The sequence below is a fragment of the Pithys albifrons genome, chromosome 4 (genome assembly GCF_047495875.1).
Source record: "Pithys albifrons albifrons isolate INPA30051 chromosome 4, PitAlb_v1, whole genome shotgun sequence".
Classification (NCBI taxonomy): domain Eukaryota; kingdom Metazoa; phylum Chordata; class Aves; order Passeriformes; family Thamnophilidae; genus Pithys; species Pithys albifrons.
In genome coordinates, this window is record NC_092461.1 from 75,739,292 (window position 1) to 75,760,551 (window position 21,260).

A 21,260-nucleotide genomic window follows, 5' to 3' on the forward strand; every position below is an offset into this window, starting at 1 on the left:
GGAAGTAAATAAAGACTTAATTCACAGCAGGCTACATAGACTAAGAATATAGGAAAGTAAATGACTTTGCATAGGGGAAGTTTGAGGTCATGCAAAAAGGGATGAAAAGGTCATGGCAATTATGTATAGCCTTTTGGATAAAAGACTCCACTGCAGAGTCTCTGGATGTACTTCCAGCAATGTTAAGACATTGCCTCCAGCTGCTGGATGACAGCACATCCTGGATTTATAAGTATTCATTGTTAGGATGTACACCCGCATTTTGGGAAACTTTGCTTCAGAACATGCTACAGTGCCACTACCCTACACCCTCTCCCTCCTCCCAGGGGGTCACCATCAACACACAAAAGACAGCTTTGAGGAAGGTAGGTCCACATTCTTTCTTAACGAACCATAAGCAGACAATGAGATCAGGCTTTCCAGTAGAAACTCAACCAGAGTGTCCTGGAAAGGATCTGATTCCAGCTGACAGAGGTATCAAAGTTTCCAAGTTTGGTTTCTTAGGAGCAGGCTATATTCACAACATGGCAAGACAGACAAAGGTAAGCCATTTCAGGCTTTCATCTCAGGATACACCATGCTTCTGTTACCAGTTTTAGTCTCGGGATATTTGCTGGGTTTTATTTTGTTCTTATTCCAATTCTCTTCATGTTTGCATTTTTTTAATGCAAATGTGTGCTGACCATTTATCTCCAAACTGTCAATAAAGTGCTGAATTTTTCCAACAGCATTTGTTCTCATTTCCACTCAAGCTTGAGACAGTCTCACAGGTAAGAAAGCACCACTGGCACAGAAGGTGGGTTTCCCCATTCTCCATGTGAAGTGTGGAGAAACTTGTGGTTGACTCATCCGCTGGAGAACAAAGCAGCAGGACAGAGAGCTAGGGAAAACCAACAGTTGTCCCAGGAGGCACATCTGCCTCCTTTTGGTGAAGCATTTGGAGACTGTCATTCTGGGAGCAGCACAGCATGGAGAAACATGCAGGACAAGCGTGATGCAGGCTGTGTTAGCCTGGCACAAGATAAGATGCACTGAAGAAGTTGAGCTCAACACATAGTAGAACACCAAGCAGCAAACTTACATGCCTTCTCCATTCTGTTGGCTCCTTTTTCGTACACCTATAGGCCACTTTTTAAGAGATCTCATTAATATTACCAACTAAACTAAAAAGAGACCCAAAACACATACTTCTTTCTGTTTTAAATATGTGAATCATGGAGCACTTTTCAAGATCCTACAGATTACGGCTCAGAGAAAAGAAGCCACATAAATTAATTACTTTGCACTCTTTTATTAAAAGAAAATGTCTAGAACTGATCAGATGATGCAGAGGTACAGTCACCTACAAAACAAGACAGATTAGCATCACCCACTGACTGTTGATCCTGGTGGCACTAGAGGCAAACTGGGAAGGGCTTTAAGGCAACTTTGTACTCACAGATTGTAGGAATAAAGAAAGAGTTGTAAGCAGAAACAAAGAATTAAAATATAGATAGTAAAGCAAGATCCTTTTCTCTCCTCTTATCTTACAAATTTCTTCTCCTATTGTGCAAATCCAGAGCATTGATTCGAATACTATTTTACTGGATTTCCATTTGTTTTGCCTGGGCTCCTACATTAATCCAAACAATAAGGGCCTTTAAAGCATTCATAAATAACCTGCTGCTGCTGCTGGCACCTAGGAGCCAAGTGTAGCAATGTTAAGCAACAACAAATTTCATAGTTCAAGAGGCACAGTTAAGGAAAAAGGTTGCTCAGAAAATCACTCTCATTTAGCACAAAGATCCTTAAAAATTGCATGAAATCAGTCAAGTAACTATAGAAACCAATTTCTTCAGCTCTGTATCACACGTCTCACACCTCAATTGTCTTTATTATCATCTGCTGTCAGATCCTTAATCAGAAATGTGAACAGGCTTGATGATTTATTCAGCAGAGAAAAGAATCTGTAGGTCAAGTGAAAAATTTCACACACACATACACACATCTTCAACCTTAGGTACTTTCATTTCATTCTGTTCCCAGCAGCTCTGGGGGCAACTCCAGTGAGATCCAATATTAAGGCTCAATTAAAATAAGCTCCAATTAGTGGAGCTTTTTTCTCTCAGGCAAGAAAAGTCAGGAAATGGATATTGGGAAATGTAAAAAGTCAGCTACTGAGAGGAGGCTGCAGACATAAATGAACTTATTTGTTGATTTCTACAGTTGCTATGCAGAGGCCTCTGGGAGTAAAAGCTTAACCAGTCTAAGCTATAAACTAAAACCCCTGCAGCTAAACATGAACTGTGTGAAACAAGGGCTCCATTCCAGAACAGAAAACTGCTGGGCCCAGAAAATTAAAAGCCAGAGGCGTTTTCCATTTAAAACTAAATCCCAGTACCGCCTCCCAGCCAAAGAATTATAAGCAGTATCAGATTTACAAAACGAACAATTACCCTGGAAAAATGTAGCCTATTGTACAGTCCCAGATGCTAAATCTCAAAGTTTCTTTTTTTTAATTTCCTAATCCCACATTATATTCCTACCACGTGTACTGCTGCAGTTTACAAAGGACTGTTTCTAGACAGGACTGAAACTGCAAAAATAAAATGTTAAAACAAGAGAGCTCATAATTCATTGACCTCATTTGAAGCACTGCCCTTGCCTGTGGCAGTTCCTGTCCTTCCCCAAGGCCTCTGCAAATGGTATGCAGCAGCAAAATAAACCCTGACCTAATTGCCAGGACAGGGCTGCCAACCTTCTCTCAATACACAAAGGCAAGCATGGCAACTGGAAAGTCCTACCTCTTTCGCTTTCTGCTTTAACCGCAGTTGCTCTGGATCTTCTTTATTGAAACGGCTCTACAAAAGGAAGAGGAAAAAGACAGAATAGAAATTACTGGCATTCAAACACCATCGTTATCCATTAAATATTTAATAAATGACAATTTTCTCCGGTGATTGAAAGATTTAGCTCCAGGGGTGAATGCCTCAATTCAGACTGGCTTCCATCCCCCTCTCCGTGCACATACGTGCACACCCCTCCTCATCTGGGCCGGCTGCCTCTGCTCTAGCCTGAAGCAAGATTAAGCTGAAAATGATGCTAACACTGTCAGTCAGGTCCAGTCTAGGCATGATGTTGTTCATGTCAGCAGCAGACACTTAAAAACAAGAGGAAGTACCGGAAAGAAAGGGAATTGTATTCATGCAAGCACAACACAATTCTTTCAACTCCAGATTAGGCTTCCATTTTTGGGGCTCCAGAATTTGAACTGAAAAACAACAAAAACCAAAACAAAAAAGCCCAAACCAAAACAAAAAAACCCCAACCAACCAAACAACAGAGGATGATCAAGTCATACCTGATAGAGCAACAGCTACTGTTCTGGTTATTTCCCCGCTCCTCTTCTTGAGGGCAGAGAAGGGAGAAGAAAGGTACTTATCCTGTACTAGCAATGGCTCCATCAGAGGCTCCTGGATGCTGGGGTAGCAGCTACAAAGGAAGCCCTCTGATTCTGACTACAGGAAACAAACACACCTGGCAGGGTGGTGGATCTCATCAGACTTCAGTTTCAGAAATAGATCCAGGAAGGACATTTTTGGCTTTTTATTTAATTTTGACCAATAGGAAAAACTTCAAAGGATCAGTTCACCCCACCATACATTTCAAAGAACTCCTGTGCTGCTTTTTTTAAATGTAAGTAAGTTAAATCCTTCTCTATATAGCCTAAACTGTCTTAAATATTATGAATTTCCAGAGGTTACTGCATTTAAAGCAGAAGTAGAAGAAACCTGAAGATGTTCACCAATCCAGAAGACATGATACTTCCTTGGGAAGCAAAAATCTTACCTTGGCTGCTCGAAGCAACATTTCACGTTCCTCTTCATCTTTTCTCCGCTTTTCTAGGTGATCAAGCTTTTCAAGAAATTTCAGCTGTGCTCTGGTGTCGCTGCATACAACGTACTTATCACTCCCCTGGTAAAAAGATGTTTGTTACAGACAACCAAGCTTTTATATACACCACTAGAGTTAATACAGTGGGAACAATCTGAAAAGAACAACACTATTTTTCAAAGCTGAAAAGTGTAGGCTGTTTTAGAAAGACTTCAGGTGGTAGGTAATCATTTACACATCTCCTCTCCACTGAAGCATGCTTCTGGTGTCTGTGACTAGTAAGATGTTATTGAACAAGTGACATGAAAAACAAGTAGTCTATATTGACTATAATTGCAACAGTCTTCCTTAATCTTAGCCTAAAGACTAAAATGTTGTTTTAAACCAGCAACTTCACATTCAGTAAACATAAGTTAGGAAAAAAACCCCCCAGAATCGTGAAGCAGCAGAACATAAGATCCTTTCCCCTTTAATAAGAAAAAAAATTAGAATTTTACATTTTAATTTTCTAGTGTTCTGTGTTCTAGTTTCAGCCATTTAATGCCTAAGTTGAAATAAGCATCACCTGGTATTTCCAAAAAAAATTCTTATGTAGCAAAGGAGTGGTTTAGAACTAGTTATAATGAATCTTGGGGGTGAAGTGAGATATATTATATACCGTTTATTATAGCTTTAAGAATACGTATTTTTGCCTCAGTGAACGCTCTCCAATCACAGGATAGTTTATGTTGAAAGGTAACCAGGGGAAGTCATCGGGTCCAGCCACCTGTGCAAAGGTGCACCAGTGAATACTAATGACTAATTTCAAAAATAAGTGGACACACAGGCATTGAAGCAAAACTAAGGTCATTTTGGTCTGAAGTATATCAATCAGTAGTTCATTTTTCCTTCCAATTTTGCCCCCACTGGAAAGCCTGAGTTGACATTTACTTAAGATTGGAAAGACAGAGAAAGAAAAGATCCAAAATATGGTCAACTGGCAATGGAAAACTTGGGTTTACTATTCTGCTCTTCCAAAGATAGGTTATTTAAGCCATACATTGGCCAGATGGCATTAGGCAAAACAAGACAAGGAGCCCATTTTAGATGAGGTATGCCTGTGCCACCTGTTTATACCACTTTTTAATGCATATCCTACAGTTGTATTCTTTCTCTGTTGCTTTGTGAACTTTTTCTTTCCTGAGAAATTTATCCTTGGGCTTTTATCAGCCAAACTACATACTTTCAGCAACTCTTCTTTCTACCTTACCCCAATTCACATTCTAATGAATCTATTTTGACATACAACTATTTTGAAATAAGCACATGATATTTTACAGGTGTATTTTAGGCAAGGTTATATGTTATGTATGCAGACTATTAGTAACTTCAGTTGCTCAGTTTCTAGTTTTCAAATACACTGTACTCAGACTCTTCCTCCCATACCCAGTCACACCCTATTAAAAGCTGGAAGGAAAGTAAAAGTCTTGTAGGGCACTGTTGTCTCCTAATCTGAATTCTTATAACCCAGCCAGAGCATGAAATCAATCCCTCTCCTGGTACTATGTTTAGTCCTTTTCAATAAGCCACCCCATTGTCATGCAGTACCACCTGTGGCTCAAATCACACGGTATGTTGCAACCAGATATTTTCTTTCCCAGGCAGCATCTGTGGCTCTGCAAGGAAGCCAAATAAACCTTCTCCCCATCTTCTGTTACTGCTCAAGTTTTTTTTTTTACCACTCCCCAAAAAGCATACACTACTTTGAGTCATTCTCAGTAGATTAGTACAACTTGTTTTGAAGCAGCAGCTTATAATAATCCACCACCATACCACAATCCTTTTAAAGGGACAAAGAAGAAAGCTGTATTTACCAGAAGATTATTTTTCCCAAAATTTAGAAGTGTTTCGCTTCGGAACACCCAAAGTCAGAGTCAGATATTTACATATTTTAAGTCAAATCCATGACCCTATACCAATTGGGAATGCAAGTCTCTCAACCAGGAGCTGTCCAATGCACTACCACAAGCCTGTATGGGACAAGAAATGGGTGCATCCATAACAGTATTTCAGCTCATCAACTGTTTTAAGATAGCTTATTTCAGGAATTTTTGTAAGAGGAATACCTGCAGTTGTATTTTGTCCTACACAATAAACTTCTCTGGGATCATTTAGCACTGAATTGGTCAGACAGAAAACACTGCATTCTATTCCAATTCATAGCTTGTAGACAACACTGTACCACCCTACAGATAATGCAGTTTAGAGCTGTGGTGTTTTACTGCTACTGCATGTGAGGCAAATGTTTTCATGGAGCATTGTTTATAGCTCAGCACTGTACCATGCCTGTTGAAGCCATTAGCTCATGGGCTCAAGCCACATGAGCATGGCAGCATTCTCATGCTGGGATGAACCCAACCAGATAAAAACCACTTTTTAATCACTATAGTGCTTAGCTGTCATTATTCATTCTGGTCTCAGGTATCACGTCACATGATACTCTTATAACTCAGTAGTATCTCAGACTGTGGGAGAGAAGGAGCCAAGGAACCAAACGAGTTAGCTTAATTCCCTTTATGGTCTTACGAAGGCTCCGTTAGAGCACTGCAGTAAGAGCTGCATCACAGAGAGCAGCTTACAACAACCCAAAAGGCTACTCCCACTTCAGATAAAGAGATCACCATTATAGTTTTATCCTAATTAACTTAGTAACTTCAGATTATATAACTTGCTTCTCCCTCAAACTTAGCAGAAGTTGCCAAGTCTACATGGTGGCATGGTATGAGCTTTTACCCTGCCAATTCACTCTCTCTGCAAGGCTATCCATCAGATGAAAGCTGCTAGGCATGAGCTGACCAAACTGGGAAGAAGAGTTTTGTATGATCCCATGAATTACTGGCATTTGTACACCCACTCCTACCCTAACAATAGCTACCATTGCACCACACCTATCCCTATTATTGTCAGGTTTTTGGTAATGAAGAGAGGCCAATACAAAGCCTTACGAGGCAACTACCTGACCCTCTCAGAAAGGCTCTAGGAAATTATCTGAAATACATGAAGCCCACACTGTGCAACGTTCCTAATCAATAGCCTAGAGGGAAAAGAGAAGAGGACGTAAGCACTGGGGGAGGTGTAATACAGGGCTGTGTAAATACATAGATTAATCACAGAATCACAGAGTATTCTGAAGTTGGAAGGGATCCACAAGGATCATGGATGTCCAAGTCCTAAGTGAGTGGCTCATACAGGGGATTGAACCTATGACCTTGGCATTATTAGCACCAAGTTTTAACCAATGGAGTAAGGGTACTCCCAAAACCCTGCAGTGTTCCATTCTTCGATTTCTAAAAGCTTGTCAGCATCTCTGACAGTAACATGACTCACAAATGTAAACTTGTAGGACACTCCTCTGCAGCATCATACCATCTTCCTAATGGAAGAGGGTACCTGTGCCTCTAGGATTACTATGCCCAATACTTTTTCTTTTTTTGTTTGTTTTGCTTTTGAGAAAAGAGGAAAAGAAAACAAGCTTATTGCAGCCTTACAATCTTAACGTTGCTTCTGGCAATTCAATCAGACAAAAACCTATCTTTTTCTATTGCTTTAGTTCAATGAGAAAGAAATCAGCTCTATCAAGCCTACTGTCCAAAAACATTTCCTTATGTTCTTGCAGTCTGCAAGAGACTAAGTCCTACAGGTTACAGGACTCCTGTGCTCCTCCTCCCTTTTGGTCACAAGCTCAATTGTACCTTCCACTTTGGAGAAACAACACAGAACATGTGCAGATTTCTGAAGACTACTCATAAAAAACTCTATACTTTTTCTGTATTGAATTATTTTTCTACTACATCTTCTTCTGACAAGGAGCAGCATACTCCAACTACTTCGGACATCACCATAAATGCTTAGAAGTTTCCAAACAGTTCCTCCTCTTTACTATTGCTGCTCCAGTGCTTAAAGGCCTATAAAAAGTGTTCAGTACAAAAATAACTCCTATTCCATCAGTTAGCTGCTCTTGTTAAATTTCATTAAGTATAAAGTTCATGTAAAAAACCCAAAAGCCAAACAGACAAGAATTTAAGAATTGACAGATATATCTGCTTTTAACTTCCTTTTTTTTCTAAACCAAGTTCATATTGAAAAAGTAAGGATTAGTATCTTACTATTTATTGAATGACTAACAAACAAAAGAGATTTTAGACACTAAATTATTGCTTCCCATTTGTACCATACAAGCATCTTAAGGGATACTGGATTACTGTGACCCAATAGGCTTTACATCCAATGGAGCTAATACAAAAGGGAGGGGAGGGAATCTGAAATATCACTGGGGGGGAAAAAAAGGTCCAGAAATCTTAAGATCAAAAGGGTCACTAAAAGTAAAATATTCAGTTCAGTTTCCCAAGGCTCTTTACTGAATCAGTACAACAGTTCCACCAACAGTAAATGGATAAGGAAAACAAGCCTCTAAATCAAAAGCACCACTAAGAACATTCAAAAGTAGCTTCACATGCAAGACAGACCTTGTATAAGAGCTACCACTTCTATGGAAGAGAAGAAATGCATGTAGCTAATCTTATGCAGGGTTTTAAGAGCATCTGTCCAACAAGTCAAATGGAACAGTTATAGGCTGTAAACTTTTAAAACCAGTCTTTGGTAGCCTCTGAAAATGTACATTGCCAATGATGTGCCTATACTTGGAAGAGATTTACCTTCCAGGCTGTAAAGCAGGAAAACTTTGGTGCAAAACTTGCTTAATGATTTCCTTTACCTTGTGGGTTGAAACTCTGTGCTGAGCAATTACAGTTAGTTTTTCTACGAGCCCTCGTAATCTCTCCTGTGTAGCGTGGGAGATCAAGTTCACAACATCAGAGTTAAATTCCATAATGTCATGCCTTTTACCTGTGGAAGCAGAGAAAATCCATTACGTGTTTTAGTAGTAGCTGATAATTGAAATAATTAGCACAGCAGGTATTCTGTTCCCCCTGGAAGTCATACCCATTATGAATAAAGGTTTGGAGATTATGATTTTCCTGGTAAAGTCACAACTTCAAAGATCTTAGACATTACATTAATAAAACTTAGCCTGGAGCTTCAGAAAATATAGACATGTTTCACTTAGCCTCCAGAACCACTCTCCTTGCAAGGTCATTTATAGGACAAAGTTAATAAGAACACAAATCAAGCCTCATGTTCAGGGAGAGGGAGAAGCCCTAGCTGTAGAAATTAGTGCCATATTCTGTTAATTCCAGTAATTAAAAAAAATACAGAATTACATTTTGCCCTGCCTGACACCGTGCTTGTTAACAACTCATGACATTTATCTGACAAGCAGGAACGGGTTTTGCAACGCACTCAGGCACACCGAATCCTCTCAGCCGCCCTGACTGATGGACACGGGGCAGACAGACCCAACCAACGCACGGCAGCAGCTCGGACAGCACAGATTCAAGTCCAGCCAGGGTCATCCTGCCATCACCTTCAACCTTTCCTCTCGGGCTACTGCTGATCCTCTGCGTTTCAGCAGCTGCGGCCGAGGCTGGTGCCACTCCAGGCAAAGCTGTGCTGGCCCTGCACCAGAGCTGGGCATCACCTCTGTAACCTTCCCACAGCTGCAGGCTGCCGACAGAGAAGCCTTCCTGTGGTTGACACCATCGATCACTCAATGCGACTCCATCAAGACACCTGGACGGCAGTGACTTTTCCCTGGTAGGCACAGCAGGCAGCAGTTTCTCTAGCCTTATACACTGTACCTGTCAGAAGTGCTTTTACTTGCCCCTCACTGCATTTACAGCAGCTGTAATACTTTATGATGCAATATACAGCACGCCTTCAAAACCCATTCTGGTATTTACTGCCAAGTGAAGTGTTAAGAATGGATAAACAGCACACTGCAAAAAAGCTAATCACCTATTTCATTTGCCTTTGCCACTCTAACTGAAAACGAATAACAATCTCACAAAACAGGGAGAATTCTAGGATGTTCTCCCAGATACAAAGTGTTCCCGTGTAAAGCTCAATTTTTTGCTCAAGCACCATTCAAAACTTCCTAAGCAGCTTCTCACTGGACTTTCAGGATACTGAAACACCAACTTAAAGACATAGAAAATCCCTCCAAATCTCAAGACCTCCCTCCACACACACACTTCTTAATTCAAAGAGGGATTGGTTCAAGGGCAGACATGATAATTTTCTGAACTGCTGTACTCTCTGGCAGTATTCTTTTCCTTGCAATCAAACACTTTTCATTCATGACATGAATTACTGCCATTGCTATTATTGATGTGGAACAACTACCATGACAGCCATGAAAACAGCCAGGCTTCTACTTTCCATCTTCCAATGAATTGTCTTCAATTGTATGTTTTTGCAGAGCAATTTTTTTTCCTTATATCCACTTCCCACGAAGGACTGATTAATCCTCTACCAGATTTGGGGATAATCTTCTAGGCATCAGTTTTGATGTGTATTTTCCCTTTGCCACTTGTAACACAGTACTTAACTTTATTCTGCTATGCTCCATACAGCTCAGATGACGCATCTGGCTAATGAGAGCACAAATACTGAGGTCACAGGTAGCATTTGCAGGTTACATGCTTGTCACAGGTTAGCTGCTTGCTTCGGATTAACAAGCAGTTGTGTGTAGAAACAGAAGGACTTTGTGACAGAATTATGACTGCATGTACAAACAACAGGCTTCCTTGGATGCTCAGCTGTAAAACTCACCGTTCCAGCACAGCAAGATGCCAGGCAGAGGGCACAAGCAAGGAATGGAGCAACATGCATTGAGTTTGCTGTCAGTGGTAGTGGGTACCAATCAGCATGGTGTTATACAAACACATGCTCCCTGCTCTGACACAGTACAACACTGCTAAGCAACAGCTACCATTTTGCTTAGAAGCTGAAGGATGAAATGATAGGTACACTAGAAATTTCTCATAACCATTTAGTCCCATACATTCGTATTATATCAATATATTTCAACATACATTCCACAGTATTATTCACTATACAAACAGCTTCAACATCTCTTTTATATAAAGTTAACTAAAGTTTTTTCCACAGAGGGAATAGAGTATGTACACCTGAACAAACTGAGAAATGCAAAACCTGTTAGGGAAGTCAGTGTAATGCATCAAGTTATAAGCTTCACAGATAGAAAAGCACATTTAAGTGTTTTGACACTAGCATCTTATCCTTATGGTTGTTAAGTGTTCCATTAAGTTTAAGAGTCATAAAGTTGCTCACTTCTCACATGTTAAAATGGCATCAATTTCTTTTTCTGGTTGTACTTCAGACTGTTTCCATGTATTAAAAAAAAATCATACAGTTGTTTCCTAGAAGGGGAGGTAAAAGCTCAGAATAGTTTGGTAGAAACACATGCATTGAGATGGTAGATCTTAATAGTTCCAGGTCCTTCTTCAAGAATTAGAGGCTGGCTGATGAAAGAGTCGAGGAAGTACTACATTCATACATATCTGTCACATATGCTTTATTCTCACCTATGTTCAAGATCTTCTTCTGAAGAGCTTCCAAAGAGAGAAATGGTTCATCCACACAAGAGTGAATCATTGTACCAATGAGTTCAGAGTTTGCTGCCAAAATGCATGCATTCTCCTCATTAAGATTGACCCCAGCCATAGAAGTCACATCATTTATATCATCTTCATCTCTACAAATGAGAAGACCAACATTTTATGCTTTGTTCACAATAGAAACAAAGAAAAAGTATCTTGACTATCAACAAGCAGCCACATTCCTGTATCTTGGAGGCTATCCCTATATATAATAGACGTTTGGTGTGGGTGTGGACAGAGACAGACAGATCCTAAAAGCTCTCACACTTCAGTGAAGTGCCTCTGAAACCTTAATTTGACTAATGCTTCAGCTGCTAGGCATGCAAATCCTTTAGATGAAACTGAAATTTTGAGCAAGGTTGGAAACCAATAAACCTGGATTAGAAGTTCCTGCAAACCCCTAACCCTGCACAACTGCTTTTGCAGACTGGTATGTTCTTAAACTAATTCACCAGGTAGAACCAAGTGTTGAATAAAGTTGAATGTTGACTCACTGAGCTATAAACAAGCCCATGTTCTAACTAAGATGCCTATCTCAGAAGCTGAAGCTTACAGCACAAGATAAGTAGCAAAGACCTGATCTTCACTTTTCTTTACTGAGTTCCCTTAAAACACAGGATATAAACACTCCTTGATTATATACTAGAACCAATCTAGACCTGGTCTTTTGGATCACTCCTACCATACATATGTACATAATGGGGAAGATGCCATGCTTCTGAAGCATCATGGCAGAGTACTAGCTGTTAAGATCCCTCCATCAGCTGCATTCTGCTGTAGCAGTTTTGGACTATGTGTTCAAAATAAAAACTCCAGTCTGGAATATTTAATGTGAACATCACTCAGACTAGCTATAATAGCCAGTGTGCCTCAGCTTTTTCTTTTTTTTTTTTTTAACATCATTTAAGTTAAAATATGAATGAAACTTGTATGGGAAAAGTTTTTGCAGGACTTTGGCAGTGATACAATCCAAGTTATTTTCAAGTAAGTTTAAATCATCAAGAGAAGGCCTTTTTACTTCACAAACTGACAAAGGCCCTAATGGTGGCTTCAAGGGTTTAGGTCCAGTCCAAAACAGATGTCTGCAGTATTAAGAAAGCTAAGAGAAATGACTCAGTCTGAAGGTCTTTTTATTTGGAAAACAAAGAAAACAAAACCAACATACACCTCTGGAAAAGTACGCGCTGGCAAGGTTTGATAAACTTCACCTTTATAAAACACTGTGTGCCTTAAATAACTCTTGAACAAAGAGTTAGCCAGAAACTTGGATTTGGGGTTGAGGTAGAGCAATACTCAAAAGATACAAGAAAACACTGGGATTTTTTTCTTGAACTATAGATATATTTTCTCTTTTAGGGTTCAATATATTTCTGTGGTACCATACTTCTTCCACAAACTTCTGGAGAGAAGCCTGGACAGGAAAGGAGTCCAGCCTTCCTCTACTCCTCCTTCCATTCGTGCGCTCTCATTGCTAAGAGTTCCTATGTGTTGTGTGCAGGGAAAAGGAGACCCAACAGATTTTCAAACCTGCTCCATCCATTAGGTCTAACTAGACATTACCGCTTCCTGACTAGGCTTGTGCCCCAAATCCATCTTGCTACAAAAAGTGTTAAAACCAGGATTGTCAGAACAGTCAGACGTCCACTGTTACAATTCAAAGCTGAAGTCACAAGTGCCAAAACAGCTCCCCTCCTCCACTATCAGCAACCGAGCAGTTCCAAGTGTTTATTCAGGCTCTATCAGTCTAACAGAGAGCCTGAACTTTCAACAAACATGTAAATGACGCTTCACTGAATGACAATTGAGTGCTAACTGATCTTCACAAGTACACTCAAGTTTCTTCTTCTTAATGACCACTACAGAGAAGTCTTTGCTTATGGCAGAGACAAAACAGGACTACCATGGGTCTGCTGATAAAGGAGATAACAAAATAAGCACAACTAGCACCAAGAACACACTTCACAAGCTATCGATGCTGGAATCTGACATTACCCCAATGGAACTGCTTATGGAATCCAAGGAAGGATGCTTCCATCTCAGGTACAACTGTATAGCATGCAGGTTCAGGAAATCATTTTTGCTTTTAATCTGACCACATACTCCAAACACTCAAGGAAGGAGGAGGCAAACTATACATCTATCCACATCTCTACATATGTTTCATTTCTCTATAACCTGCCTATATCTGGTTACTATATTCTTGAATATTTCTACGCACACAGTCTCTCTTGTGACTACACCCATACAAGAGCTTACATGCAAACAGAAACCCCTACCTGCACCGTTTTTAAGGACCAATTCTAACTTTTTCACTGTGAGAAATAAGTTTGCATTAAGTCACTGTATCATTAGTTTTGACAGAAGGTATGAAAACACTACTGCACTTATTTTACTTAACCCAAAGAAATTACCAGTACATTTCCTCAGAAACAGTGCTTACTAAAGATTAATTAAAGTTTCAGAAGCCGTGATAAGTTTGTGATTTTTACTATTTGTTTTTTCCTCAAACAAACCTAAATAATTTTAAGTAATGTATCATGTACTTTGAGCTATAAAAATCATTCTACTAAGGCAATGAATTTCAAATATTTGAGAGTGTACACGCAGGTGTTTCTTTTGGATATTGACTTGCTTTCACATTCAGCAGTCCCTCCATAAAGCCCCTTTTCTGCACCCCTTCCTTTAATGCTTTTTGCATTTGATCATGTCACACTCCAAAATCAACATGAAAAACTCTCCCAGCTGTTAGAAGTCTCCAGTGATTTAAGCTTACCAGGACAAGGTGGAAAACAGAACTCAGAGTTCTGAGTGTTACAACTGCACGAAGTCATGTTTTACATTTATACTGAATGTTAACAGGAAAAGAATCCAAGCAATGCAGATGCACTCCACATCTACAAATTTGCCTCTGTTGCCTGAATAGTGAGTCTATGGCACCCTCTGGTGTCTGATGACGGCACATGTCTGCTCCTGAACCCACCTTTACTCCATTTTATACAGAATCAACGGAAAAACAAGAAAGGCACACTTAACCCCAATCTCTGAGCACCATCACTGACAACTACATGGGTCAGAACAATTTCAGCAAACCAGAAACCACCAGTGCTCACCACCACCACGGGGGGCTGGGGACGTAGCTGCCCAGATGTGCTTCCTCTGCTATCTCACTCCTGTTTGTCACTACTTGAGATTGCTAGCACATTCCAGACAAAATGCACAAGCCAGAGGTTGCATGTACTTTGAAGAACAACTCTATTAACACGGAGTCAAATCAAATATTTGAAGAAGAAATATGCAACTTTTTTTTTCCAGGGTGCTCAAGCATATACTTTACCTAAATGTGTACATCACTTTACAAAAATCTTGATGCTTTGAAAACAGACTGCCACTTAACATGCCATAGTGCAATGCCCATGCTTAGCTGAAATAATATCTGGAAGGTTGGAATGCTTTGCGTTTTGTTGCAAATTTTTTTGTTGGTTGGTTTAGAGGGCAGGAAATCCCCATTTTTTCCTACTGCTTATCTCAAGAAACCTAAATCAGCCCATTAAAGAGCAGACAAGATCAAATTGCAGCTAATTAAGTACAGCTTAGTGAGTACTACATTCCCAAATCCTAACATAACCTAGTCACACAATGGCAGCGGGAGTCAGGCTCCACTGACATTCTCCAATGAGAGTTAACACTAAGAACACTGTCATTAGAGTGTCACACGTACAATCACATCGACTACAAGACACACTCTCTGCCCGTAACAAATCTCATCACAAAACCTGAAAGCAGACACACCATGGTGCCTCCCTCTACCTCACACATGATCAGCAGCTGATGCATCATAGGTCTCAAAGAATAGCCATCCTGGGAATACTAAGTATCAGGACAGAAGAGAGCAAAAGCCTTCACAGCCTACTGGGGAACAGCTATTGCCCTATTAACATTATTTGGTGCTAGACCTGCTCAGAGAAGCCTGAGCAGTTACACATTGCCCACATTTTGATATATGAAGATTGACATACGTAGTTTTTAAAGTCAAAGTTTGTTTATAACAGTGAATAGAAGCACCAGGAATATATTCAAAGCCAAATTTTTCAGAGACAAGGGACTCTACTAGAAAAATTTAAGGTGAGATAGAGAGATTTCCTATCTAAATTTTCATGGACTTATGCTACTATGAAAATCAGATTCCAAGAGCAAGAACAGGAATCTATCTTGCATCACACTGTAAAAGCAGAGGTTTTCCTATACTAAGAATTTAACAACTCAGGGAAGAAATGTCAAGAATTCAATCTTTTTCTTGTAAGACAGCTAATATATTCCAGTTGAAAGACCACAGAAAAAAAATTGTGTCTAATTTTTTTGTATGAGTTTGTTGCTTTGTTTTTAATTGTGATATTATGAAGTAATTTTTTTTAAACATCACTACTCAAAATTACATCCCACATTAATTCTTAAGTTATTTTATAAGACTTTGAGGCAGCTAACAGACGTATTGCTCTAATAAGAGCTTTTCATTTGAGGTTCTGGCTATGACTGTTTTAAGTGTTCACTGTACACTGTATGTTACTGTAAACAACAGTTCTGACTATATGAGAGATGAGAAGTCAACTGGTCAACATGACAAAGGTGTCACTATGCCTTCTTTTTTCTCTCCTTCAAACTTGCCTTAAATTCATAAGACCAATAATGCTTATGACAGTCTGTCCCTTTGTTCCAACATTACATTTCAGAGCTACAAAAATAATTCCTGCTTTTGAAAAGTTAATCAGTCACCAGAATTAAAGCTTTAAGCACTCTTGTAATCTAAAGGCCTAGAGAATATGCCAGAAGTCATAACTAGAGATGGAGTCAAAGCCTTTCACTTCTACATACAGAAACAAGCTTGTAAGAGGAGCTAATAAAATATTTTGAGATACAGCACAGAGCAGCTAGTCCAAGAAATGGTTCAATGTTATCATCCAGCTGTCTTCAAAAAGTGGAGGTTTCATCTGCTTTAGTCCTACTTAGAGATTTTAATACAAGGTAACTGGAATAGTAATTGTAAACATAGGATGGAGATCAATATGCTTCCTCTACAAGATTAAAACTGACACATATCGATGCAGATTGTATACATACCTACACTGTTGTTCCATTTTCATCATGCTATCACCTAATCTGCACAGTTTGCTTACATTAAGAATACTTAACATCTGCTATGAGGTAAAAATGTTCAGGTTCCCCCCTTGCCAATTAGTGAAAAACACATACCAGAAAAATGTTTCTAAACAAAGTTGCTTTTACTTGGGCTCTGTTTCTACCTCTGTACTTGCTGTTTCTTTTGTTCCTCCCTGTTGTTAACTTCTGATGATGTTTATTTTTACCTCAAGGATGTTGCTCCATTCTCTCTCATTTTTGCTTTCTGAACAGGAGATCCTTGAAGCGACAGAATTTTATTTCCTGGCAGAGCAATTTGTTTCAGGATGGAACCTAAAATAAAACAAACATGTTATAGGAGAAACTAAAATCCTAAGACAACTGTTTAATCATTTCTGTCTTCCAGCAAAGGCTACTGCAGACTCAAAAAAAACTAATTAGGTCCACTTGAAAAACAGACACTCTAGAATCTTACATTCTACATGTTCTGTACAGACAAAAACTCTACATGCTCTCAGCAAACACTCTCCTCTGTGCTGACCAGTGAAACATTTTAGTGAAAACTGACTGGGTGAGACAAACTCATATTATGCACCAACCTGAACCTGTTGAAGGAAAAAGCAAGGCCTCATGAAACAACTCTCAAAAGCATCACAGTTTAAAGGAAGTTCACTGCTAGGAGCACAGTCACAGTATTTTACCATGTACAAATGTTTGACTGACATGCTTTTAACAGTTTCACAAGTAGATGGGGCACTCATTTTCTCATCAGAACTCCAAGCAGACAGCAAAGATGTTTAACTTAACTCACAGCCTGCATTTACTTCTACACCTCAGCATTCCTCTCCCTTCTCCATTAAAGAGGTTCCACTTTACCTGCAGGAAACTGGTTGGTTTGAACAAGTGCATTCAGCGGCATCTTTTTGTCAGTAGATGTCTGTAGGGTGAGCACTGAGGGCTGTGGCAGTGTGGATACTTGCTTTACGATGGTTCCTGATGGTTGCTGGACTACCTGCAAGTAGAATATCGAATATTAAGAGTGAGAAGTTCTAAAAATACAGAGAAGTAAACAGTATCAATGTTTCCATTTACACGTCACTGGGCAGGCATGCTTGTCTAGTTTTCAGTTTAAAGCAAACAGCATGGTCAGAAAAACCTTTTTTTTTTACTTTGTATCAAAAAAATCTTAACAAGTGGTGGTGAGCTCCAGCTCTTTCAGAATGTGATAGTGATTCTGAGTAACAGATACTTCACTCCTACTCTTTATTGATATATCTATTAGACAACTTCCACTAAGTATCACATAGCCATTACTATAAGAGGCTTTCCTCTACATTTGGCTTAACAGAATAACTATCAAATATTGAGTCTGCCTACCAATAAGTTCAAAAGGGTAGGTATCACATTCACCTAGTTAAAAAGAGAGAACACCAAAGCAACTGAAGTTTTGTATGAAACCATTTTCCTGTTAAGAATTAAGAGTAACATTATGAAATTATTAATGGACTTTTGGAACTGCAACAATAATTGTAAATTGAGATGCTGAGTTTCAGAGTGTTAAGCTAAAGTATACTGAACACATCAGTTAACAGGAACATAGTACTAAATAGCAACACCTATAGTGAGTAGAGCCTCTACATAAAGACATCAGTACACAGTTGAAGGGTAAAAATGAAGTTTTGTTTAAAGACACTCATCAAAGACACAAAACCAGACAACAGGATGCCATCACAACACAGATCTACAGGCACACCCCATAAATACTAATCCTTCCTCTTCAGGGGCATTTACTAAAATGAAAGAAGGTAATAAAATCGCAATGTCCCTGAAAACCTCACTTGTAAACTTCCTAGATGGCAGAATGTGGGCTACAGCTTTGATACATCCTTTGGAAAAGTTCTTGATTACAAGTAGCAGAAAGACGTGATTTTACCGTAATACAAAATCATAACATCTTCGGATTTTAGGAGCAAAAAGCTAACATTAAGAAAATGCCAGGGTCAAGTACCCATTTTTCTCCTCTACTTCCTTTTTTTTAACTTCAGAAAATCTAAAGAGTGCTTATACAACAAGATTGCACAAGGGTCAAGAAAGAATCGACACAATACGTCAGAAATTAGGGTGTTTCCTTCTGTCATCTAACTTCTGATTTATCAATACATAGTATCAACATAAACATCACACATTCACAAAAAGAGGTACTTTGTGTATCAAAGAGGTAAGATATTTCTCACTGATCTCCATTTCAACAGCATTAAGATTTGGCATAGCAGCAGTAACACAGAATACCTGAGCTGAAGGTGGTATCTGGAAACTAGACAGATAGTTCTTGAGAAGAAACATACGATCCGGAGGAGGAAAGACCTCCATGAGTACAGGGACAGACTGTGGAGCGAGCCAAGGCTCATCCATGAAACACTTCCTCCTCATGGAGTAAACCAGATGCAAATGTTTACTTCCATTTGTTTTTCTCAAAGTTCAATTTGATCTTCCTGAAAAATCCAGCTTCCACAAGATGGAAGTTGAGAATAACATTAACGGTGTCATTTATATGTTTGGATAATCAACGAGCCACCAAGCAGCCTGGCCAAACTATTCACAGGCTCCACTAGCACCCCCACTAACACATACCTAGAGATCCTCCTTACCACCAGTAAGAATGATGCTTCAGCATGCAAAACACTGGAACACACAGGAGGAAATGTAAGCTGAGGTACAGCAGACAAAAGAACAGAGGCAGGCAATGTTACATCCATGGTCTATGGGGAGACTGGGAAATAAGTCATGTAACTGAGGAGACTACATCATTGAGAAACAGAAAGGATGTGTTGGCAGTAGAGCCTGTTTTCTGTCTGCCATTCTAGCTGCTACACTAACAACAGCTGGAAGTCCTTGGGACTTGTAAGAGGAGAGAGCAACAATCCTGGAAATTTCAACAAGGATCTAATGCCAGAAAGAAGCATTATGAAAATAGGTAGTATAGGTGAGAAGGAGTTATTGTCCCTTTTCTTTGGGTTAGCAGCAAAAAGTAATAAAGGGACTGTTCCTTTGTACCCTGTTAAGTAGGTTGACACAGACATGAGAATAAATCACCCACATTCTTAAGTTAAAAAAATTGCAATGCAACATTCAACTGACAGCTGCCTGAAAGAGACTTGGACTAGCCTCACTTGAATCTGTGTTACATTCATAAAGCAAAGTTTGGAGATAGCAGAGAGATGCTGAGGTACCATTACAGACAAGCAGTATTGCTTCATGAAGAAAGCCTCACCCCACCAGCTGAATGCAAAAGCATGTATCCAGGACAAAAGAAGTCCTGAAAAATAATGGAGGAGACTCTGTTTGTGAAAGCTCAGCTCAGAAGTCACTTGACACTAACAGCTCACTAAGAATAAGTAGTTAGAACAGCATAAGCACTTCAATCCTTGCTTCAACTATTTGCTATGTCCAGTATGTGTGTCTCACGGGTAACTGTGGGGACTAACCCATAAACCCCTTGCCAGTTTATGCCTGACATGAAGTTTTAGTCTCACAGCAGCTTTTTCACCATTGGAGGCCAGCAGCTGGTAGTCTAAATTTTCATTTATAGTGCTTAAAAAAGAAACAAAGCAATACTATAGCAAGACAAGCTTTATTTCCAAGATGAAACTTCTTTGTAAGCCCACGTCATTCAATGAGGCAGGGTTAAGAAAGTTACAGGAGGGAACCCTTCCAAGTGTGCAACTCTCACAGCACCAGGAGTGTGATCAGTCCAAACAGCACCCCTGAAAAACAGGTCCCTCGGGGCCCACTATACAAACCCAGAGTTTTGATAATCATGCTACAGAAATTAAAGTTTCATGTTGCATCACTCCAAACACAAATTTGATATTAAAACACTACGGTGCTGCATTCTTAAGCACCACCAACATTACAATGGAGCTGGCACATGGAAGTTTGCTTTCAATTCCCTCAAGCACAAAGAGGCCAAAATCAGAAAGGGACATGCAGAGGGGAGTGTATGGCATCAGACATCCCTATGGGCTGAAAAGGGACAGCAATTGCTGGCAGCATTGTATGGATAGATTTGCACAGCTGGCAATGTACTTATTTTTCAGCTGGCAGTAGGACCCTTGTGCTTAGGGAGGGGAGGTCCAGATTTGTTTTCTGATGGGAGGAAACAGACCCTCTGCCCTTTCAAGGAAAGGCAACAGGGAAGCCCTAGAAGATGCAGCAGCTTCTACTAATTTGTTCTTTGTGCTAATAGGTCATCTGAACAAACACCAAGGTCCTGATATGGGTAAGCTGTGTAGTGGTCAACTCAGTCCAATTATATCCAAGACCAAAATTTAATAGCTATTTAGAAAAGCAAGTATTTTAATCACTGTGCCTGGGATCTACCCAAATGAAGATAAGAACATGTTTTGTATGCAATTCAATATATGCAAGGCACAGTGAAGGCAAGCAATTGCAACAGGCTGCCACACTGCAGCAGCGTAGGAGGCAGAAACCATTTCTTGAGTTCTCCAATATCATATTCAAGAAGTGTTTCGACTCCCCTGCGTAGTGTTAAGCTTCCTCGCCTATTTGTACAGATGGTCAACCTTTCCCCGGGATTAGATGGCTTGCTGTGTAGCCAACAAACTGCTCTCCAGCCCTTGTACAACCCAAGAATCCATCTTCTTCTGGCTGGAAATTCAAACTTAGTCCTCAAAG

General features: G+C 39.7%; 1 protein-coding gene across 1 annotated transcript in view; it reads right to left on the bottom strand.

Annotated features, from left to right (window-relative positions):
• Nucleotides 1-21,260, bottom strand: part of TAF4B (TATA-box binding protein associated factor 4b) — a 72,895-nt gene that overhangs the window by 22,275 nt on the left and 29,360 nt on the right. The window contains 8 exon segments of the mRNA XM_071553123.1: nt 2,784-2,840; nt 3,829-3,954; nt 8,627-8,757; nt 11,111-11,128; nt 11,131-11,211; nt 11,358-11,527; nt 16,793-16,898; nt 17,442-17,577. Coding sequence (XP_071409224.1) covers nt 2,784-2,840; nt 3,829-3,954; nt 8,627-8,757; nt 11,111-11,128; nt 11,131-11,211; nt 11,358-11,527; nt 16,793-16,898; nt 17,442-17,577 — 825 coding nt within the window.